This window comes from Gekko japonicus, unplaced genomic scaffold (genome assembly GCF_001447785.1).
Source record: "Gekko japonicus isolate JY-2015 unplaced genomic scaffold, Gekko_japonicus_V1.1 scaffold572, whole genome shotgun sequence".
Lineage (NCBI taxonomy): Eukaryota > Metazoa > Chordata > Lepidosauria > Squamata > Gekkonidae > Gekko > Gekko japonicus.
In genome coordinates this window covers 415,188-439,844 of record NW_015167553.1, presented here as the reverse complement: position 1 = coordinate 439,844, position 24,657 = coordinate 415,188, and the positions used below count along the sequence as shown (strand labels likewise).

Genomic DNA, 24,657 nt, shown 5'->3' with positions numbered 1-24,657 from the left:
TAACAAAAATAAAAACCAGAGTCGGTTTCATGCAAAACAACAGGCTCAATGGCCCCTTTATTCAAAATTTGGAGCACCTCCTGCTGTAACTCTGGGGGAGGTATGGATAGGGAGGAAACAAGGGGTAGAGCGTAAAACTGAATGAAATATCCTTGCTGAACAATGCTAAGAAGTGTCAGAAGTAACTGAGTCCCAAACAGGGAAATAATGAGTAAAACATGTAGGGATAGTCAGGACTGAGGCTTATCCTTGCCAGGAACCTTGTGAGGCAACACAGGGCCCTGCTTAGAGTGGGAATGATCCTGATGCTTTTTCCCCTGTGGGTATGGAGGAAAAGTGCATAAGGAAGATTCGGAGTAGGAGGGCTGGTACTGATGGGATTGTGATGGTTGCGAATGAGTGGTCTGTCTCAGAAAGTAGCAAGGTTTATGGGTCTTGACAGGCAGGTTTCTTGCCCCCCCCCCCCGGTTTCTCGATCCTTCATCAGTCCTGAACTTGGGGTTGGGGCCGTGGTTCTGCTCATCCAAAAGGCTTTCTCCTTCAAACCACTCCCCATTTCAAAGATATCCGGAATTGACTGTGTTGTTCTGGTGTGGGACACTGAGGAGAGTTTGGCAGAAGCGATGGATCTACTGCACAAGTCTGCAATGTGTCAAGCAGCATTCAGCTTCAGCTTTCCAAGCTTGAAACCCCTCCCTCATGGGACCTTGGCCACAGGCTTTTGCTATTCTGGGAGTGAGTCAATGAACATAGCCATTCATTCCCACAGAAACATTTGGTAGTGTCCCATAATAGCATTAAAGTTTGCCATGCACAGAATCAGGGGCGATAATGTGTAGAACTTGCGCCCAAGGCCACCAAGCTTGTGTCTGAGGCCTTCAAGCGAACATCCTGCTCAATCAGAGAAATGAGGTCTGGAGTGTTGCTTGGCTGGGATGACCTCTGTCACGATGGAGTTGGCAGTAGGGTGGGTGAAAAGGAAATCGCAGTCTTCGCCTAAAACCTCGTACATTTTCTTGGCAGCAGAGGAGACTGATGCTGGTTTGGTTCAGATAGATCTGGATATCTCCAGCAGTCCCTGCACCATTGGGAACGCAATTAACCCCACGTTGGGTGGGTAAAGGATCTTTAAAATGGGATCACATGTCACTGGTTCCAAGCATGTCACCTCAATATTGGGAGACTAGTCCAACCAAATCAATATTTAGGAGTAAAGACAGAGGCCCTCTGCTGAGGAGACATGCAATGGATCCGCAATATATTCATCTGCTGACAATTTGAAGGGAGCATTGGAACTGCCAGTACATGGGTGGTGCGGCGTACTGGAACCAATGTGGAGGTGGAAGATCACCAGTATTGCAGGATCGTAGAGTCCCCCAACTTGTGATGCAGTTTAGCTGGAGGAGCTTCAGCTTCTAAGGGAGACTGCAGGGCCACCTCAATGACCTTATCATCGAACAAAGGAGACAGTGATCGTCTGCAATTCAAAGAGGGGGGTTGGGGTCACCAGGTGGGGAATGGATCCTTTCCTGGTGGGGTGGGGAAAAGACATGAAATCTTATGCTTCGACTTTGATTTTTTCTTTTGCAAAGGTGGTTCCAAGTCACTATGCACCATTGAGGAGTTCTTGGGAGCCAATAATGGGCCCAGTTCCAATACAGATCCAGATGTCATGGACCCCAAAGGAAGAGTACAGGCCAAGAGGTCCAGTTCCAACTCTTTAGAGGGGTCTGATCTTTGCCTGGAGCTGCTAAAGCTGTCTCCCAAAGGGCAGCTTTCAACCTCAAAGCTCGATCCATACAAGCTTTGGGGGTAAATTGCTTGCAAATAGAACAAGCTTGGGTGCACTTCACCCAAGCATTGGAGACAACAGTCATGGTCCAATCACCCCTTTTGCAGGGAGGAAGTAGATGAAGAAGTGAAGAGAGAAGAGCGAATAGTAGGAAAAAATCACCAAAGAAAAACCTGCAATGATCAGAAGAGAGCAGACATCCAATCTCCACGGTGGCAAAGAAAGGACTGAGGGAAGGAGAGCTCGCTAGATGGGAAAGAGCTGACCTGTGAGGAGAAGGGGGCTGAGCGTTCTGAACTTTCTGTTGTTGTTCAGTCGCACAGTCGAGTCCGACTCTTCGCGACCCCATGGACCAACTCCCTCCAGGCCTTCCGGTCTTCCGCCGTCCTCTGAAGTTGGCTCAATTTCATGTTCATTGCATCTTTGACACTGTCTAACCATCTCATCCTTTGCCGTCCCCGTCTTCTTTTACCTTCAGTCTTTCCCAGCATCAGGGTCTTCTCCAGTGAGTGCTCCCTTCTCATTTTGTGGCCAAAGTATTTGAGCTTCAGTTTCATTATCTGGCCTTCCAGGGAACAGTCAGGGTTGATTTCTTTTAGGATTGACTGATTTAATCTTCTTGCAGTCCAAGGGACTCTCAAGAGTCTTCTCCAGCACCATAGTTCAAAAGAATCTATTATTCGGCGCTCGGCCTTCCTTATAGTCCAACTCTCGCAGCCATACATGACTACTGGGAATACCATTGCTTTGACCATGCGGACTTTTGTTGGCACAGTCAAAAGCTTTCTAGAGACAGTTAAAAAAGAGATCTCTGCAGCAGGTCTGTGCAAGTGCAGTCTCGTGTGGGACTGCATAGAAGCCACAAAGATGAACTACCTGATTTTATGTTAAGAAAAGGAAGGTATTAAAAAAAAATTCAAGTTTATACTTACAATCAGACTTTGTTGCCTGAATTATTCAGAACCATTTCTTATGTTACACACTGACAGCATGAAACCCTTTGCAGTACAATTCCTTCCAATGCTGTCATAGCAATATGAAAAGTGCCAATCACATGGAATGAGCTCACACCACTCCTCCCCATGCCAACATTGCCCTGTTCTCCGGGGGCACAACGGTGATACACGGAGTAGCCACATGCTACCTTGGGCACTCGCAGAAGGAGCATGCTGCAGTGGTTGCTGCCCCTGCAACCCGAGGAGGAAATCTATTCCAACATCACATCACGTTCTATAAAAACACACTGCAACATTAATGCAAAGATTTAGGAGCACCATGCACCTATGATACGTACTGCATCAACTGGAGAACAAACTCTAGTTTGACACAAATGGACAGTGAAGATAGCATGCGAACGGGAGCTCTGAACATTCATCTGAGTGCTGGCAGTGGTTCGAGATAAAGCACCCAGCTTCAAACACTGCATCATCTGTACAAATGAAAGAAATACATTTATAGTTGTTGGGGTTTAAAAAAAAAAAAATGAAAAAGGCAGGCAGAAAGACACACACTTCTAAAAATTTAACTAGCCTGCATATTAAAAGCTGACCCTCAGAATAAAGGAACACACTATTTTCAAGATTATTTTTTCTGACTCCCACAAACAAAAGCATAGGGCATTAGGTGGGAGCTGTGAGTCAGTTCTAGATCATCTATTTAGCACGAAGAGTCCCCATTTGACCTTAGCATCTCCAGGTAAAGCTGACAGAAAAGGCTTTTAGTTGCCTGAGATCCTGGGAAGTTGTGACCACTCAGAGGGTTGGATCCCATGATCCATGGACGCAAGCAACATGCCCTTTTGCCAGCAGTCCCTTCTGACCCTGGGAATGTTTTTTTAAAAAAAATTCATTGTTTATTGATATTTCAAAAGTATACATAAACATAGAGATGTCATTAAAAGTTATACATTTTTACAAATTAGAATTAGATTAGGTGTCAACTTACTGCACAAGTAGTGCTCTATTAGCCACACAAATCAGGGGGCTGCTTTGGGGAGGGGGCAAAAAACTCTCTCCTCTCTGGCTCTTACATCAGTGAAGCTTCACTGACATAAGAGACAGAAAGGGTCATTTCACCCTCTTCCCCCTCCCCACTGCAGCCTCCCAACTTATGTAGCTATTAGACCATGTGGCTGCCCCAGTTCCAGGAACATGCTTCAGCACTTTCTTCAGGTGGATCATGGGATCCTACACTATGTAGGTTAATACTGAGCTAAAGGTAATAAGGGCTAAAACCGTGGTAGAATATAATTCAGCCTCCTCCTAAGACACATGCTAGTGAAATAAAAATATGTATCAAGAGAGTGCAAGTAATCTATTTCTTTGGCAGACATATATGTAAATTGGTAACACAGGTGTGGAACAAAGAAAACAGCATTCGTTTTCAGATGAAAATCGGAGGATATATTACAGTAAACACTAAGTGACTCTACTACAAAAACTGTCCAACTTCTCAAGTGAAACCCCCCCCCTAGTAATCTTATTAATGGGTATGGTGATCAAAGAGACGCTAACAGAGAGTGCCCTTGTCTTGCCTTGCCTTTTTGCTCCCTGGAACAATGCTCTGAATATTTAATGCCACATTAATACAGCTAGAGAAACATATTGCATGCAGTGAGAGAAATCAAATGCCATCTCTTTTGCTCAAGGTCTCAGATATTTAGAGAAGGAAACAGAAAACAAGCTGTCCCTATCTTAAACACGTCTGAGCATGAGCGCTACACCTCATGACCTACATAGAAGAATTCAAGAGGATGGTACCCATATTTAAGCTCCTACTACTATTTTATTTATTTATTTTATTTATTTTTGGGATTTATATCCCGCCCCATCCAATGTACAGCTCGGGGCGGCTAACAAATGGCCTTGCCGAAGTTAAAATATGCATACAAACAACAGCATAATAAAAACACTATATCTTGACATAAAATTTGGTGCTTTGATAATTTACATAAAATCCAAGATGGGCGACGTCCCACACTGGCGGCCAAGTTCTTCAAAGCAGGAGCACCAGGAAGAATGTTTCCCCAGCTCTACTGGGCGACATCTATCCCCACTATGTGGGGAAGATGGTGGGAATATCATTGGTGGAATAGTGGCGGCGGCGGCTCCCCCTCAAAGGCCTGGCGGAAGAGCTCCGTCTTGCAGGCCCTGCGGAATTGCACTAGGTCCCGCAGGGCCCGGATCTCCTCCGGGAGCTCATTCCACCAGGTGGGAGCCGCCACCGAGAACGCCCTAGCCCTGGTTTGGGTCAACTTCACTTCCCGGGGGCCTGGAACCTCCAGGCGATGGAGATTCCCCGATCGCAGTGCTCTTGGGGGAATGTATGGGGAGAGGCGGTCCCGTAGGTAGGCCGGACCCTGGCCATTCAGGGCTTTAAAGGTGAGCACCAGCACTATGAAGCGAATCCGGTATGCTATAGGCAGCCAGTGCAGTGCATGCAGCACCGGCCGGATGTGGTCTCGCCTGGAGAGACCCATCAGCAGCCTCGCTGCAGCATTCTGCACTAGCTGCAGCTTCCGGATTTGTGACAAAGGCAGCCCCAAGTAGAGAGTGTTACAGTAATCCAGCCTTGAGGTGACCGTCGCATGGATCACAGTGGCCAGGTCTTCTCGGCCGAGATAGGGAACCAACTGCCTGGCCAGCCGCAGATGATAAAAAGCTGACTTGGCAGTGCCTGCCACCTGGGCCTCCATAGTTAAAGAGGCGTCCAGGAGCACACCCAAACTCCTAACCTCCCGCGTAGGCACCAATGGTGTCCCGCCAAAGGTCGGGAGAGGGTGTCCTAACTCCCGGCCAATCCGACCCAGGCCCAGGACCTCCGTCTTTGCCAGGTTTAGTTTCTATCCTGAATTAGTACCTCACTTTTTGTAATGCTCCCACACATGGACCATAAAGCTGTCCTAGGTGTGAAGAATTCAATGTGGCAGAAATTATGTTCCCCACTGCATCCCCACCTTTCCTAATACTTTGCAGCCCAATAATCTGAGGGAAGAATTTACAGAGACAAAAACTACCACAATAGAAATCACTTATTATTTAGCATAAAGGTACCAGTTGTTACCTCTGCTTCTGTACTGACAGACCGTGTCGTGACTCCCACTGTGTATATTCCTCCTGTGGAATCTTCATGGATTTTGATATTTGATTTTTTGTTTTTCGAATCAATATCACGTGTTGTGTCAAAGAGATCAAGTACTTCTTCATTGTAAAGCTAATTTAAAATAGAGAAAGTAGTTAAGTTACCATGGACAATAAAATGTACAACATATTATACAAACTGTACTGGGGTTTAACTCAAAAGTATTAGTATGTAATTTACTCGTCATGGCTACCATGCAAGTGCTCTTACATCATCTTTAGATGTTCTGTTTCATGTTCCCCACCATGCAAAGCACAGTTGAAGGTCATACCAAGATTATGGAACCTAGGAAGGTTCCCCTGGAATTTCCCTTGCTGACTTTCAGACACTAACCTAAGACAATTTTGCTTCAGAGGGATTTGGTAGCCTCAAAAATCTCCCAACCACTGTTGTTGGCTATTTTTCTAGGCCTTTCTTATTTTGTGTATGTTTGTATTTACACTTCTGTTTTACTGTGATTGACATTTATGAGGAGAGGCTGTGCCTCTGTGGAAGAGCCTCTGCTTTGCATGCAGAAGGTCCCAGGTTCAATCCCTGGCATCTCCAGTTAAAGGATCTAGTGATGTGAAAGACCTCTGTCTGAGATTCTGAAGAGCTGCTGTCAGTCTGAGTAGACAATATGGACTTTGATAGACCAATGGTCTGATTTAGTATAAGGCAGCTTCATGTGTTCCTGTGTGCGTGGCTATCTGCCAGGTAGGCCTATAAGATGGAAAGGCAAGATAGAGATACTAAAATAAATAGATCCTGGATGAAGTGATCTTCAATTAAGGTGATTAATCAAACACAATAATGCATGGAAAAGAATTCTGGAAAAAAACTTTCATTTGGTTTTGAAAGGAAAAATCCAGGTAAATAAATTGTAGCAAGTGGAGAGATGCTCAGGGAAGGCCAGGGCTAATGAGAAAGTTTCGGGAGCCGAATCAAATCCAAACCATCAATCCCCCCCCCCCCAACACATTCTGGGTCGCCAAGAGGAGGGGACTGGGGGGACAAAATTCTGCAATGTTTACTATGAGGCTGAGGGAAACCCTTCCTGATCAAATCCTGCTAAACCCATCAACGAAGCCAGCACTGAAGCAAGGCAAAACAAGACATGACAAGCTATAGTCATTGCTGGGATGCAACCTCCTCATTAGGTTGTTGTCTCTAACAGTCTATGGTTTCCCTCTTCCTTTAGTTCCACCCAGTTACATAGTTTTGTCTGCACAACCAGATCTTGCAAAGGAGCAGCCTTGTTAGTGTATGATTGTAAAAAAAAAATTAAGCCGTTTGTTGCCTTTTCCTTAATTTATCTTTCCTGCACTTTTCTCCTCTGTTTTGCTCTCTTCCTTTCACGATCTGCCATTCCTCTATCCCCATTTCTAATTTTTCTCTCCCCCCTCCCTCCAATTTTCAGTCTTGGTCGCAACTCCTTCTCATCTGTCCTAGCTGGCAACTTAGAACATATTTAATAATAGTATAGCAGCAAACCTGTGTTACTATTATGAACAGAAAAGGGGAGTTAATATTTCTCCTAATCAATCAAAGTAGTAAATGATCCTTCCCCCCCTCCCATCCCTTGCATGCATGATAACAGAATGTTAATCTGCCTTAGTGGTAATAAAAGGAGGAACAGAAGTTAGAACTAGCTTCCATTGCAAATAGCATGGGGTGGGGGCTGAGATAACCTGGGACAGGATATTCTGATCCCTTTCACTTTGGGGGTCTGGAATTCCCACAATCATCCTGAATGAAGCTGATGGCCAATTCTGAGATTCCCAGTTTTATTTTCTGATGAGTTATACAGGTCTGCCACAAATGGACAGACAGATGGACATGTGGATCTTTTTTTATTATTATTATAAATGCATGGTAACAGTCAGTCAAGTGATCTGTGTTGTCATGATATTTGGTTTGGATCAGGGTCATTATGGGGGCCCCCAAATGGAATCTTTATCCAGAGGCCTATGGTGGTTCTCAGCATCCCTGTCCATACTTCTTGAATCATAATCCATGACCATTCACATTGTGCTTTCAGAGGCAACTTCACAGCAGACTGGGGACGAGGTTACATTACTTCCCATCTTGTTGTTTTTGGACTTCTTTGCATGTCTTAATTTTCCAGCTTTCCTAAGACCCATCCCTAAAAATGCTGGTGAAAGGCACAGTCACGTTTCCACAAACACTGGCCCTGTTCAGACATTACATTCTATCTATGCTTGTACTCCTGGAGACACTGGGCGCAGGACTGAGACTTGGAAGCTGGATATCCTGGAGGTACTTGCCCCCCCCCCCCGCTCTGCCCAGCTCAGCACAAGAACAAGAAATGCCTACATTTATCTGAAGGCAAGGTGGTACCACAATCTTATGATTAAAGCCTCCTTAAAGAGACCTAGCCAAACAGAAAACATCATCCAAACAAGCTACTCATGTCTCAGTTTGGCACTACAGTATCTGGGCATCAACAGGAGATTAGTGAGGGACAAAGGCCAAAGGGTAAATGAGAAAAGATCATCTCAGTAAAGGTCATCATGATCCAATGGAATCTATTTAGAATATGTACAGACCACCATTCTCGCTCTTTTCATAGGTATTTTCCCTAGAGAACAGTGAGATTCAAATACTGTTCAATGGTTTTTGCATGGGAAAGGAGGCAGAATTTCCATGATCTGCCCTTGACTACTCAACTGCATGTTCCAGAATGGGACATGGTGTTGCCACTAACCTTGTAGAGGCATTTCATGCATTTTTGCCCTTGCCTTCACCCTGTCATGTGAGGATTAAGAGTCTCCTGGAGACTGGGGGAACTATTGCTATTTTTAGTTTCTGTGTAGTTTTAAGGCTAATACCATATACACAAATCTGCAAGGTTTCTTACTGTGTAATTAGCCAACACCAGTTTAAACCTGACCAAAGCTGTTGATTGCAAGCTGCAAAAAGGGAAAAACAAAAAAAGGCTGAACACGCATCAGATATACATTATTACCATGAGGACAATTAGAGAACTTCATGTGTTACGTTTTGTTGATCTGTCAGCACAAAGACGAGTCTCTAAGAACTTGTGGCTAGGTATTTTTAGTGTTTTTATGCTTGGAGGTGATCATTTTACACACAGTCAAGTGCCAGAAGAAAATACAAGACTGTATCATTCATAATATCCCAAAACTAAGACTTGACCTTGCCAACCTTGCTAGTTACGGAAACGTTTTTGGTAGGAATATTCTGCCTTTTTTTGTTTATTGTTTTACTACAGGGTGTCTCTTTTTTGGAAAAAAAAAGTTTTGGCAGGGTTAAAAAAAAACACCTGGTGTATCTTTTTTTAATAAACCAAGTCATATTCCTCAATGTCTTTTCTCCCAGACAAGGATGTACACCTTCTTTTTTTGTGATTGTACACATCACCAGAGTAACAGCAACTAATTTATGATTGCAGCTTTGTTTAAATGTTGTTGGTCAGGTCCATATTACAGATTATTATAATGAAAAATCTTTTATAGCTATCAGTTGCACATGCTTTTAGAGCCCGGAGTCAATCCTGTAAGAGAGACTCAGTTTTGTTCTTGTTCACAGCAACCAGGTGAAAACATAGCAATCGTTTAACTCTCAAAGTACTCAGAAAGCAAAGTCCAAATCAAGGGATGTCAAAGGACTCGTCTTTTATACTGTGCAGCTGGTATGTCTGTAGGTTCCCCTAGGCAAACATTAGCTACAGAGATTTAATCTAGTGCCTTGCTATGAGGAGCTACGTCAAGCTAGTCCAGTACCACAATTCTTTCTGTTAATATTTTGGAAGAGACAATCAAAGCTGTGCAGTAGTGACTCTGTCTTGGATTCTATGCAGTGCAGTGCTGCGTAAGTGGCAACTTTCCCACCTCCCACTTCAGTCATTTAATCCCAGCCCCCAGTATAGAGGCTCTACAGTTAAAGGAACCTCAGGATCATCACAGAGGTCAAAGTAGTGAGATGCAGGGAGACAGAAGAACTGGCAAAAAAAATCCCCCTCTTCCCCAACAAGTGGAAGTGCCCACCCACAAGGGGAAAGGGAACTTAGGATCCATGGCTATATCAGAAGCTACATAAATTTAAACATCTCTTGAATACCCTGGCTGATATTTTAAATGTTTTTGGCCTAAAAATATTTGCTTTGCAGCAGACGAAACTGCACCCATGAGTCATGACACAGAATTTATGTGAAGTAGGGTAAGAAAAGGGGACTTCCAATTCAATGGACAAGAAAGCTTTAAGTCATTTTAAAAAGCAACATCCTATAGATCTGAATGTGTGGGAGGTACTGCAAATAGCAAAGAAGATGGAATTCATCATCTTTATTCAGCTATGTCCTATTAAGAGAACAAATCACACACTATTAGAAACGGGCCCCATCAATCAGACATCACTGGGACAAGCCACTTCCCCCCTTCCTCCCCCAATAATGTAGAAGTTATAAAGTTTGTCTTTGCATCAGGAAAAATATTATTGTTCTACCATATGGACTATTCAGAAATAAATAAATTTTAACTGTCCGCCTAAAACTTTCTTAAAAGGTTAACATAAGAATAACCTTGCTATAAGCCCCAAAGCTAAACTGAGCATCAAATGGGGCAATTTAAGCAGGTCTACTCAGAAGTCAATCCCATGTCATTCAATAGCACCTACTCCCTAGAAACTGTCCTTAGGACTGCAGCTATTTATTTATTTATATTTTCATCCTGCCCCTCCCTCAAGGCAACTAAAAACATAGCAATACAATAATAGTAATATGCCACAATTTCAATAAAATGCAATTAAAAACTCAGCACAGAGCAAACTAATGCTTCTGGCATTAAAAACAATCAGCAATACTGATGGTACAGTCCCCCAAAACTACATTAGCGGAATGCCTGGTGGAATAAATCTGTCTTACATACCCTGCAGAATGCATGCAAGTACCACAAGGCACAAGTCTCCTCAGAGCATTCCACCAGGGCAGGGCCACGCTGGAAAAGGCCCTTGCTCTTATTGCATTCAAATGGGCCAATCTAGGGCCGGGCTCCAACAAAAGCCCATACGTAGCAGGACAAAGACACTGCATGGGGTCATAACGAGAGAGGCAGTGCTTTAGGTATGATGGTCCTAGACGGTTTAGGGCTTTAAATAATGATGAGTAAATTTCAATTTGGATTGTAAAATGTTAATGGAATATGTAGTAATTAACTATTTCCAAGGAAACATATTGGGAAATTTTGTTATTACCAAAGGCTTACCTCTAAGAATTGAGCATTCACTTTAAATTCTGGAGAAGGAACCCCTTGTTTAATGGCTGCATGCTTTTTTTCGTCAATACATTTGAAAAGGTGTTTTACAGCACGTGGTATAATGCCCTGTTCTTCTTCCATTATGTTAACATCAAACCCAGTTCCCATGGTGTATGTTTTGCCAGCTCCTGTCTAAATATAAGGGAAGACCAGAGATCATTAACATTCAACAAAACATCATATACACAATCTTGCTCCCTGCCAAAGAACACAAGGAACTGACACTGTAATATTGATCACAGGAGCAACAGATTGTTGTGACTCCAACTGCAACCATCTATATCAGGGGTGGCCAAATTGTGGCTCGAGGGCCACATGTGCCTCTTCACACATATTATGCGGCTCCCAGCAGGACAGCTGGGGAAGCAAAGGGGAGATATGCTTTTCCTCCCTTCCTTCCTTCTGTCCTTCTATTTGCTTTCTTTGTTTCTCTCTCTCTTTCTCTCTCTTTCCACCCCTTTCATTCTTTCTTTCCAACTCTCTATTTCTCTTAGACAAATAAATATCATTAGCAAACAAATATCATTGGACAAATAAGTATCATTATCAATATCTGTTCTTACCCCTTTTGTTCTTATTTTGGGCAGTCTCATTTGATGTTAATAGAAGGCAAATTTGCATATTTTTCAATAAAAACGTTTGTGAGATATTTGTTCATGTCTTGCAGCTCTCAAACATCTGATGTTTATTCTATGTGGCTCTTATGTTGAGCAAGTTTGGCCACCCCTGTTCTATATAGTTGCTGATATTTTGAAAGCCATAAAAAGCCATACAGGCATCCTTCTTTGGCCCAAATACTGGGAGGAAAATGCAAAATTTGCCTGTGAAGATTTTGGGGTACCAGCCAACAAAAGGAGGGGAACAAAGGTTGCCCTTGGAAATGTGTCTGGAGGACGTCAAGCCCCAGTGATATTGCCAGCACCTAAGGAATTCCCCTTGTGAAAATTTGGAAAGTGATGATGGACATAAACCACGCCTGACTTCTACACTGCTCCTCCCCACACAAACACAGACCCAAGGAGTCAGTGAAGGAAATGTAAAAATAATCAAGTGGGCTCGGCCCATAAAAGCTTACAGCTCAATAAATAGGAAGTCCTTAAGGTGCCACAAGGCTCTTGCTGACTCAAATACACTTACACAATTTAACCTGAGCTATCCTTTAAGCCTTGTTAAACTCTCTCTATAGAATTAAAATGTATTTGCCTTCCCCTTCACCAGAATCTAAAGTTACATTCCTACCCGAATGACCACAAACCCTTCCTTACTTTTATTGGGCAGACGGCTGTCTGTTGTTTGTTCAACAGCAAACAGTTTGTTTTGAAGCTTACCTGACCATAAGCAAACACAGTAGCATTGTATCCTTCAAAGCAACCTTCAATCAGTTTCTCTATGCATTGAACGTAGATCTCTTCTTGCCGGGATTCAATATCCAACACATAATCAAATGTGAAGGCCTTATCTTTTCCCAGGAACACTTGAGGCTCGCCAGGTGTGACAGATGTGCAGATGTGGCATCCTTCAATCTTCTCTTTGGCCAGCTGAGGTCTGATTCTGTTGGGTTTTTTTAAAAAAAGATCATATTATTGGAACAGAACAGATCCCTCCTTATTTCAGAAGTTCCTCAGTGGATTTAAAATGTTAAGTAGGTCTTGGTATGAAGCTACTCATAATGACCCTGCATAAATTGTATATGAAGATCCTTATTGCAGAAGATCCTCAGCAGATTTAAAATGTTAAGTAGGTCTTTGTATTAAGTTACTCAAAATGACCCTGCATAAATTGTGTATGAACACTACTTTTCAGAAACTTGTTTGAACTTATCTAGAGACACCATTAGGTGTCAGATAGCAAGACAAGCAAACAATTTTTCTGCACCCTTTCAATAGCCATATGTGAGAAAGGAAGATATAGCCCAATCTCTTAGCCTGCCCCATTCAAGTTGACTTGTTACTCTTAACAGTGCAAACAGAATTACATTCTTTTAACTCCACAGGCTTAGACAGGTATAACTCTGTTTAGGATTGCACTATAAAACTGCGATCCTATGGACACTTATTTTGGGGAAATTATTGCCAAGCTCAATGGAACTTTTTCTTTAAAAAGTAGATTCTGAATACTCAATATCCTGCAAAATCTTTTAGAAAAAACGGTTTTCAATCATATCGTTCAGCTCCAGGCTAAAACAAAAGGCAATTCAAACCTTTCACACTCATAATCAATTGTATTCTTTTTTCTCATTATTGTAACAGTACTGGCAAATGTTGACACAAACCTAAGGACTACTTTAAAAGCTGTGAACATTTGCAGAAGAACATTTAGCTGCCATCAAAATCATTTTCAATAAGAAATTAACCAATAGGAAACATAGAGTACAACTACAGTTGCATGAAAATTGTATGAAGACCCTACAGACATTTGCCTAATTTCCCTTTCAATTAAAAAGTGTCTTCAACATACTGCAATTTTTTTAAAGAGCATTGAGGAGAGACGGCTCAGCCCTTTTTTCTCCAGTAGTTTTTTCTTCCCAGAACTCCCCCTCCTCTAGCTCCTCCCCCCCCCCACAGTGTCCCAAGTTCATGTTTACAAACTCTGTTATTATCTGGAACCATGCTGGGAAACAGAACAGGTAGCATAGAGCTATTTTTACTTATTTAACATTTATATCCCACCTTTGCATTTAAAAGACAGGTGAGGCAACACAAAAAATTAATAAAAACTAATAAAGCAAGAAAAAAGAAATCAGACAGAGGGTTACAAGAAAAGTTGATAATCAGCAGAACATGGCCAAATGGCTCTCTGAAAAGGGCAATTTTCACTGCTTGCCAAAAAAACAAGCAGTGATGTGGGGGGTGTCAAGTGATTTCTTATTATTTTCAAGGAGTTAGCAATTAACGAGTATAGTTTATTGTTCTACCAGCAATTCTGTTTCTTTAACATTTTAAATTAAGGTTTAAATGGTGTTTTTAGTAGTGCTTTTAGTTGCTTTTTTTACTTGGTCTGTTTATTATTATCCTGCTTGTACTAACTTATTTTAATCATTCTCAATTCATTTTCCAGTTTGGTGTAGTGGTTAAGTGCGCGGACTCTAATCTGGGAGGACCGGGTTTGTTTCCCCACTCCTCCACTTACACCTGCTGCATGACCTTGGGCAAGCCATAGTTCTGGCACAGCTGTTCTTGAAAAAGAGCAGTTTCTCTCAGAGCTCTCTCAGCCCCACCTACCTCACAGGGTGTCTGTTGTGGGGAGGGGAAGGGAAAGGAGTTTGTAAGCCGCTCTGAGACTCCTTTGGGTAGTGAAGGGCAGGGTATAAATCCAATCTCTTTTCTTCCTTTTATTTATGTTACTTAAATTTCTGCTTTGTTTTCAGATTGTAGGTAAATTAATTTTGTCAGCTGCCTTTAATACCACATTTATACCCCATATTTCTCCCCAGTGAGGACCTACAGTAGTTTACAACGTTCCCCCCACTTCTCTATTTTATCGTCACAATCCTCCTAGGAGGTACATTAGGCTAAGAATGTGTGACAGGCTGAAGGTCACCCTGCAAGCTTCCATGGCACAGTGGGGATTCAAACCCAGATCATTCAGATGGTAGTCTGACACTAACCATTACACCAAACACGCAGAGATCAGGGCCTTCAAAATTTATTTAACCAATTCATATTCTGGAGCAGCAAAAATGGGCAGCAATTAAGATGTTAACCCCTCCATTCTTCTGAATTCATTCATTCTTCTGAACAATACAATCAATCCTGAAGACATCATTAATTTTAAAAATGTTTTGTTGTTGTTCAGTCGCACAGTTGAGTCCAACTCTTCGCGACCCCATGGACCACATAATGCCAGGCCGTCCTGTCTTCTTCCGTCCTCTGGAGTTTGTTTAATTTCATGTTTGTTGCATCAATAACACTTTCTAACCATCTCATCCTTTGCTGTCGCCTTTTTCTTTGACCTTCAATCTTTCCCAGCATCAGGGTCTTCTCCAGTGAGTGCTCCCTTCTCATTTGGTGGCCAAAGTATTGGAGCTTCAGCTTCAGTATCTGGCCTTCCAGGGAACAGTCAGGGTTGATTTCCTTTAGGATTGACTGATTTGATCTCCTTGCAGTCCAGGGGACTCTCAAGAGTCTCCTCCAGCACCATAATTCAAAAGCAAACTGAAGTACAAGAGCCTAAAAGCTCTTAGCCTTTGGACTTTGTCAAATAGATTAATTTGGCAGATACCAGCCCAGAAGGTCTTGTGTATTTATTTATTTGGATTTGGATTCCGCCCTCCCTACAAGTGGGATTTTGTAAGGTACTCTGGGTCCCCAGCAGGGGGAAAAAGTGGGATTTAAAATAACTAAAAATACATACGCATATGAAGGGCCATTCAGACTGGAACAGGCAGAGTCCTCACTTCACCTGTGCATCTAAGTGACCCCTTGATTTTCTCCCTTATCAGTGAATTACAGCTACCCATTGTTTTGGGAACATGGTGACTGACACTGGCTTGCTTCCATCTTTACTCTCCAGGGTGTCCTTAATAAATCTCATTTATCCAAGCAGATAAACATTATTGCCAATAGAATCAACTATTGGAAAAGAAAATGAAATTCCTAGGAATAACAAATGACAAATGATATGATTAAGAATACAGAAACTAAAGACACTATAAGACAAATTAAAAAATGTGTACGAAAATTGGATGTTACAAGTACGTCTATTAGGGCGCGCAGTGTATGTTTGACCCTTCATTTGGGAATTGCCCTCCTGATGCAACTGCGAAAATATTTTTATCAATTGACAGTCCCAAAACTAAGAAGAGCTTTTACTTTGGCAAGACTGAACGTTCTTCCCTAGGAGATTGTGAAGGGCAGATATAATAGAGTATCATACTCTAATACAGGGGTGGCCAAACTGTGGCTCAGGAGCTGCATGCGGCTCTTTCACACATATTGTGCAACTCCCCGCAGGGCAGCTGGGGAAAGAGAAAGGAGGTTTGCCTCCACAATTGGTTTCCCTTCCCCAGCCAGTGTTCTCCTCCCTGGGTAGGCTTGTGGGGGGGGGGGAGCAGAGAAAGAGAGCAACTTACACTTTAAATGCATTCTCAAAGCCTCCCCACCAACAGCCTGTTAGGTGTAGGAGGCGGGGGGAGTGTGTTGGAAGCCATCAAAGAGGCTGGGCCAGCAGCATCGTTAAGGTGATCCTGCTGGGGCAGCGTCCCTGATGGATTAAAGCACCCTGGTCCTGCTCCTACACCTGACAGACACCCGCCTGTCTGGTGTTGGAGGGATTATGTTTAAAGGCATCAGGGAGGCTGGGCCAGCAGCAGGGCTAAGGCAATCTTGCTGAGCAAACCTCCCTGGCAGCTGTAAGCATCCCACCTCCTCTCCGACCCCTGACAGGCAGCTGCCTGTCCAGTGCAGGAGGGGGAGGGGGAGGAGTATTAGAAACCACTGTGGAGGCAGGGCTGGCAGGGCGTTACTGCTGGGACAGGCTCCCTTGTGGCTTTAAGCACCCTGCAACTGCTGCTGCACCTGACAGACAACTCCCTGTCAGGTGTAGGAGGGGGAAGCATGTTTGAAGCCATAGGGAGGCTGGGCCAGCAGCTTTGCTTCACCTCACAGGCAGTTGGCCACTCCTTATTTCCTCAACTGTAATTAACTCTCTGCAGTCCCCTATACCTTTTTTTTAACCTCAGAACGCTGAGCTCTGCAGCTGACCAATCAGAGTGTGGGGGGTGCAAGAGGGCAGCAGCCTGGCAGCCGCATAGGAATCAATGGGGGGAGCACATTTTACCCCTTTTGACCCCCTTAGGGGTCAAATGTCTAAAAATCCCTTCTTAGTGAGCCATCTAGACCATGGTAGGAGCTCTCTCCCCGAATTTGGTGTTTCTAAGTCCAGCGGTTTGGCCTGGGCATTGATTTTACGGTGAGGGGACTATCTTTTATATAAGATGTAATGTTCTTCTAGAAGGGTCTGAAAAAACACCTGCCACGACAGACTGCCATTGACGCTACAAACTATCTGCAGGATTTAGTATTCTACAGACTGCAGAAAAGGGGGTTCTCAATCATTTCGTAAAATATCTTTTTCTCCCCTGCTTTTTTTTAATTGAACATGCAGTCTGATAGAGTCCTGGTGAATTTGAAAGTTTCCTCTTTTATGCTAACTTCGTTGGTCGTAATATGAAGGTATTGCATAATGGTTTCCCTAAGTAGCTTGTTTCAGGACAAGTCCCATTTACAATGAATTTCCCATAGGTATTGTAAACATTGCTGGTGTTGTCAGCCAAACTGTTGCAACCAGGAGTGAAGGCAAGCACAGTGAGAGGCAAAAACAAATTAAGCACTCTGCCCACAGTGAACTTTAGCACACTCCTGCAATCCAAACTCATGGAGAATTCATAGAATTCTGTTCCCCCCCCCCCATTGCAGTAACAACAGCTTGCCAGCACAGCAGGCAAGCTGTTGCTACGACTACCATGCTCAGAATGATTGTCCATGTGGGATCTTATTGAAGTGCCCTTTAGATGTCTTCTCAGATGCACAGGAGCTGTACATCCACAAACAGGTCTTGTTGCACAGCCACAGTAAAATAAAAATGACCCAAACATATGGGCAAGGCCCAAATGCTTGGGTCTTTTTCCCATGGGATTGACAGGATGGTAAAGATCAACGAGATCTGGCCTCAACTCAAGTGATGATGTTTAGCAGTACAAGGACATGCTAACTTACCCAGTATTTTTTTATGGCATGTCCAACCAGATAAAGATTTCAACAGAACATAAAGGAAGCTCACAGCTCAATCCTATCTGCATTAGATTGACTCAAGTTCCACTGAATTCATTACAACTCACTCATTGGTAAATATGCTCCGGCAAATTCAGAAATAGTTAAAAGAAGGTGGATGTAAGCAAAGCAACATGAAAATAAAGGAATACTAATACTCAGGTGTTGAGGGAGGGGTTGCAAAAGAAAAAAGGGGCCAGCACTCATATGGCTGTGTGGATTTTCATCAATTCAGCTCTCAGGACTTGAGACAGCCCTCAAAAAAGGTGCCAGTACTCATCACTAGAGGCTACCATCACCAAAAAGGCCCTGCTAATAATTGTATATGTGTGTGTTTACATATGTGTGTGTGCACCTACATGTACACACAGAGAAACTTGCTAGATTTTCAAAAATTGTAAGTGTATTTGCGCTTTCCCACCAAAGGCAGTAACTTGGAGCAAATTATACAGGAAAGCTAAACCACTGCTAGATGTTCAGTCTTATACCAGCTATTTTCAAAATACAGAGAGAGATCCATTTAAAGAGGTAAAATTAAGAACTTGGATATCTAGAAACTGTCATTTCAATTTGCAATTAAGACTGAGACAAATAATCATGGCAATGTAATTTAATTAAAAGCAAAGTATGGCACTGGAGTAATTGGATTTGTCTGGCAACAGTTCACTTACATTGCAGTCATGGGTTTGCTTTACTTAGAGAGATTTATTTCATTAAAGTAATTGTCTTTTTCTGGACTTATCACTGGGCAGGTTCCCCAGCCTATTCCTTAATGCTTAAGATTCGTATTTATGCTCTTGCACCACAGCATGAGCAGCATATTAGTTTTCCCTTCTGCATTCTGATGCGGTCTTCTCGTCTCCATCACTGGGCAGTTGCTAACATTAGCTGGAGAGCAGTCAAGCTGTGCTTTCCCCCCTAAACCATTCTTTGGTAACATTGCTTGAGGTCTGCTGCAATACAGACAGCATCCTCTTGCAGCTTGGCAAAGTCCTTTGTGTGCTTGCCAAGGGAGAACAAACAGAAACAAATGCTGCCTATCAAGTAAATAGATCTCCCTCTTGATCAGGTACCCAACTTTCCCTCAGATGCCACATAAAATCACTCAGCATGCAAATTTATTCTGCATCCCTTTCTCATTTTCCCCATCTCAATTTCAAGTACCATTCAGAGACACACACACAAAAAAGCCTTTCAGCAGCAACAATAACCTAAAGTAGTTTTAAAAATGCACCTTATTACTCGTAATTAATCACAAGCTGCTGACAAGGAGGAATTTGGAACAAACAGGCAGTGGGTGAGAGGGAATACATCCTTGCTCCAATCACAAAATGGCTCAAGCCACACTTTGGAGAAACAACATTGTAAAGCCTTGCCTACCAGATTACTCATAGGGCAATACAAAAATGAAGCACAACATTCCTTACAAAATCCCTTAAAACAAAACGGTGAGGTGCCTAAAACAACTAGGTGCTGTGCAATTTATTTATTTATTTACAAACATATGCATTGACTAATTTCTGAGGCCCAAGAACAATCCCCGCAGTAAGAGAGATGTGGCCATTTCAGCCAAAACCATTTCTAGCTGGTATAATAAAGCCACAGAGTCGCAGGATAAAATGCCTCATATGACAGCAGGGCCAGAGGTCTGCAAGAAAAGTATTCAGCAATACTTAGGAGGAGTGCTTTCATTTTAACATTCTCATCTTTGTACTTCAATCATGTTGCTAGTCCCTAAATAAAACACACCACAATGTATTTATATATTTATACAGAGAGACAGAGAGAAGGCCTGAATGTGCATGGTATTTTAAATGAATGTGTTTTAAACACTCAGCAAAATGCAGACAAATTGTGTATCCTATACTAGACTCACTTCATTTTTCCCATTTGGTATACTGTATGGGATAAAATAATGTTTCCAGCTACACATTAATTTTTTTACCCTTTTGGTTGGCCAGCTGGTTGGTCCACTAGTCAGTTTTTATGTCTGTAATGCTTTTTCCATTAAAAATTCCAACCTAAACTTCTGGATTGAGGTGGAGTGGGGAAAGAGAACTTCCCATATTTATTGTTGACTGTTTCTAGCGAACAGAAGCAGCTCTGTTTTGAAACAGAAAATAGACTGTTCAGGCAGGGGCTGGACTGCTCTGAGGCTGAGCTGGTAAAACCTAACTATGCAGCAAGACAGAAATGCCACTTCATATCAGGATCACAAAACAGGACAGCCAGAAAATTATATGCTGCTTGGCCATTGTGTACTCGGGACTTACTGAGTTACATTTTTTTTAACATTTCCTCAACAGAAATGCTCAGTACTTGTACACTAAATAAACTGTGGTTCCTTACTAACCACAGATTCTGGAAGTGGTGTGCTCAGCTGGGAAAAATTGGGACAGGAATGTACTGCAATCCTCTTTTGTACTTTCTAGCAGCAGAATTTAGCACAGCTTGACGTTAACTGAGTACAATAGGTTTGCCAAGTCCCCCCTGGGGGCGGGGAAAACCCCGCCCCAGAGACCCGTTACCTGCCGCCGGCAGATTGGGCCCCAGGGGGAACCCTACCCCCAAAGCACGCGACGTGCACGTCGCCTGGAGGTGACGCAATCACGTCGGGCACGTTGGGAGCGGGGCCACGGTCATCCAAGGGAAAACTCTATGGTTTCCCCTCGGATGGTCGTGGCCCCTCCCCAGTGTGCCCGGCGTGGTCGCGTCACTTCCAGGTGACATGGTTGCGGCACGCACTCCCGGAGTGGCGCTGGAGTCCCCCGCTCCAGCACCGTTTCGGACTTGGCAACCCTAGAGTACAATACATGCTTAACCCTCAGCTCTTGACAAAAAGGAAATTAAAAGCCTGATTTGCAATGGGAATTTTGGAAAGTTTGCTTATCAGATGTCTTATTCTGTTGGCTGCATTGAGTTACATTGTGTAACCCACCCTGAGTTTAATTGAGAAAGGCAAACTATAATGTAAATAAATAAAGTTGCATTCTTATTCAGAAGAATGCCTCCACATGGAATTAAATTAATTTTGTTATACCTTTTGTAAAACTATATGTTTCACCCAGACTACAGTTTTGTTTGGGGACTAAAACCAACCCATTGCTGATATGATTCAGCCTACAGGCTCAGCTGAGAAAAGCACTGGATGGGTTGCCTTCATTTGTTTCCTCCCCACAAACACTGCCATATTCTTGCTTAGGACCGTACCTATGCCTCATGCTCCCCAGCAACTTTATACCACTTCACATTCTAAGGCGGTGGTTTTCCAAAGCATTCCAAGCAGGGCCAGCATCAACATACCCTGAGATGGGTCACTTGCCAGCAGACCAGAGCTCCTAGTGTGCATACAGCTGCTGATCCCCACCCATGTACCTTCTCTGGCACCTGTCTGCATCTGTGCTCCCAAATGCCCAGCATCACTGAGGAAGGGCATGCACAGCAGGCACTCCTCGTGGCAGCAGAACTCCAAGCCACATACACTGGCCAGTGCTGTCATGGAAAGGATGTATAGGTGATGAAAACAACTGAGCATGGGCAGTAGGAGGGCTGTCTCTGGGAGAAGTATGCCAAGGTAGGTGGAGGGCTGTCAGCTCTGAAGCTGCCATGGACTGGGAGGGGGGGTGCTGATCAATGTTCCCTCTAAGCTGAGTTAGTGTGAGCTAGCTCACAGTTTTTTAGCCTCCGGCTCACACGTTTTTGTCTTCGCTCAGGAAGGATGGCTCCAGAGCAAACTAATTTATGCAGCAGACAAATCGCTTGCTCACAGCTTAAATGCCAGTAGCTCACAAATTAGAATTTTTGCTCACAAGACTCCACAGCTTAGAGGGAGCATTGGTGCTGATCACTGGATATATTCCCTCTGCTTGTTTATCTGAAATGTTTAGTTTATCTTCTCCCTGCATCCTTATCGCCCGTTAGTCTGAGCTAGTGACCATGGTACCTTGTTACTCCTCCCTGGGAATGCTTACCCATTAGGTTAGATGGGCTTTTGCAGGACTCCTGATTGGCCCCGAGTCACCCACTGACCCTTTTGATTTCTGTAAATCACTAGTCTGTGCGCGCTTGCTTTTAGTTCTGACAATGAATGTATGCTCAGAAGACCTGCCTTTACTGTACTCAATAAACTTAAACCTTTCGAAGGAGTGTTGTTGAGAACATAAAATATAACTATGGATATTTTTACTTGGCATGAAATTATCACAACTAGCATATTAAAAATATAGTGTATCCAAACAATTATTACAAACAGAATACCCACCCACAATGCAAAAACAAAACTGAAACCTTTTTCTTTTCTTGTGACAACAGCACCTCCTAAAGGAAGAAATGCATCTTGTTCTTGTATTGGAGAGTTCAGTTTGTAACCTAGGACTTGCATGTCCTCAGTGCACAGAAATTAGATCAATCTGATACCATACATATTTTTTAGAAATGATTTGGAAAATATTTGAACACCTTATCTTAAAATATTTTATTCATCATGTTAAAATAAAAAGTTCCATAATCCATTTCTTTTCTTTTCTTTACTTTTTTCTATTTTTCCAATTTTTGGGGAAAAACCCCCAAAAGGCAGGGAAAAACCCATTTTTTCCAAATTTTCCCAGTTTTTTCCCGGGCCTTCATATATCTATTTATTTATTTATTTCTGTATACCACTAGCCTGCGCGCACTTGCTTTTAGTTCTAACAACGAATGTATACTCAGAAGACCTGCCTTTACTGTACTCAATAGACTTAAACTTTTTGAAGGAGTGTTGTTAAGAACTGATTGCTGTGGGACTCTGACAAGGGCATGCAGCTATAGAAGTGGAAAGGAAGGCATGGGGGGGGCAGGGCACTGTCTGCCCAGAGTCCCCCAAAACCTGGAACCCACCCTCATTCCAAGGGCTCCTTGGGGTGTTATCATTGTCAATAAGGAGATCACTAAGATAAGGAAAACATTTCCTAAAGACAGCCTGCCACCATTGCCGATTTGCAGCCTCAAATTAGTCTGCCCTGGAGTCTAAATAATCAGTTCATGAGGCAAAGGTGGAGTCTGACAGGCTGGCCCTTATACCCTACAAACCAGGTATGCTCCCAAAAATATGCCCCCCTTGAAATCTTTAATGGGTGTTTTCTGCAGGGGAGGGAGAGATTCCCCGAAATTAGAAAACTACAGTTGTAGGGGGGAAGTGGGGAATCTTAGTAAGTAAAATCCTATGCTCTTCCTACTTGGTCCCGCATTAATTTGTCCTCTTGCTGTTTCCCCCTAGCACTGCAAAGTATGCCAGCAGACAGCCATATTTTAAGAGTAACACTAACAGGGTCTGGCGGGATTGGGAAGTCCCCTTGGAGAAGCACCCTGGGAAGGGCTGGCTCCTTAAGTAGCTTCTGAGGATTCTCAACAGAGGGCTTTATGCAGAGCTGTAAAGAGAAAGCGAAATGGCAGGACACCAAGACTGTCAAAGTAGGCATACCTCAGTGGCAAAGTGCACGCTGAGCTGTCATGAAGAAGAAGAAGAAGAAGAGATTGGATTTATACCCCGCCCTTCACTACCCAAAGGTGTCTCAGAGCGGCTTACAAACTCCTTTCCCTTCCCTTCCCCACAACAGACACCCTGTGAGGTGGGTGGGGCTGAGAGAACTCTTGACAGAAACTGCTCTTTTTCAAGAACAGCTGTGCCAGAGTTATGGCTTGCCCAAGGTCATCCAGCCAGGTGCAAGTGGAGGAGTGAGGAATCAAACCCGGTTCTCCCAGATTAGAGTCCGCACACTTAACCACTACACCAAACTGGCTCTAGGTTTGATACCTGCAGTTAAAGGCTACAGGCCACAAAAGGCCTCTGCACAAGACAGCCTATGGCCATAAGAGTAAACAGTGCTAAACTTGATGGCCTAACACTTTGTTCCAAAACAAGACCATTTCCTATGGACCCTCCATTAACTCAAGAAGGAAAAGAGGCACTGGAAACAAGGAGTTCTCAAATCCAGCTTAGCTAATGCTGATGTGCGCAAAGAGATCCTTCTGTGTGTTCTGTCAGAACAAAATGAGTTTTCCACCCTTGCTGTAGGGCTGTTTTGTTTCACAACCAGAGCAGGAATCCCAGCTTGAAAAACCAACTAGGCCTCTCTCGGATGTTGGGAGGCATTCAGGAGTGTGAGCACACTTCCCCTGATTACATGGAAGATACTGAACTGGGAGGGCAATTTGGCAACTTACTAATCAGGTTTTGTGGTTGCTGTTGTTTTTTTATAAAAGCCATGTTTCTACCATAGATGGTTATGCACGGGCTTCGGTTTTTAAGTTATTTGCACAAGTGACACTTAAAACAGCTTTTGCATTTCTCAGTAATTAGCTTACTTCAATGGCCTAGCCAGATGTGACACACTTGTCATTCACAAGTGTCACAAAGACTGTAAAACTTCTTCAGCACTAATGAAAATTCCAAGTATCTAAGAGTGGCTTACTGAGGTTCACAGGTAAGGTATTCATTTTCTCCATAACCAGCCTTTGTCAATTACTGCACATACTGTCCTCTGTCTTAATAACATAACCCAAATATCACTGTGCCCTTCTCTGATGAAAATCTAAAGTTCTCTTTTTCACTTTCTTGGCAAAAAATGGCAAGATTTTAACGATTCCAGCCCTGAAATTTTAAAAATGCCAAATACTGGAACCATGGCATTCATTTTATTAA

At 43.1% G+C, this 24,657-nt stretch overlaps 1 protein-coding gene across 2 annotated transcripts in view; it reads right to left on the bottom strand.

Moving 5' to 3' along the window:
* The window catches only part of KIF21A (kinesin family member 21A), a 152,720-nt gene that overhangs the window by 86,634 nt on the left and 41,429 nt on the right, over positions 1-24,657 (bottom strand). For both annotated transcript variants that reach the window (XM_015413713.1, XM_015413712.1), the window contains exons 2-5: positions 12,537-12,759; positions 11,158-11,340; positions 5,855-6,004; positions 3,087-3,221 (exon numbers count right to left, since the gene is read on the bottom strand). In XM_015413713.1, coding sequence (XP_015269199.1) covers positions 3,087-3,221; positions 5,855-6,004; positions 11,158-11,340; positions 12,537-12,759 — 691 coding nt within the window. The remainder of the gene's footprint in view (positions 1-3,086; positions 3,222-5,854; positions 6,005-11,157; positions 11,341-12,536; positions 12,760-24,657) is intronic.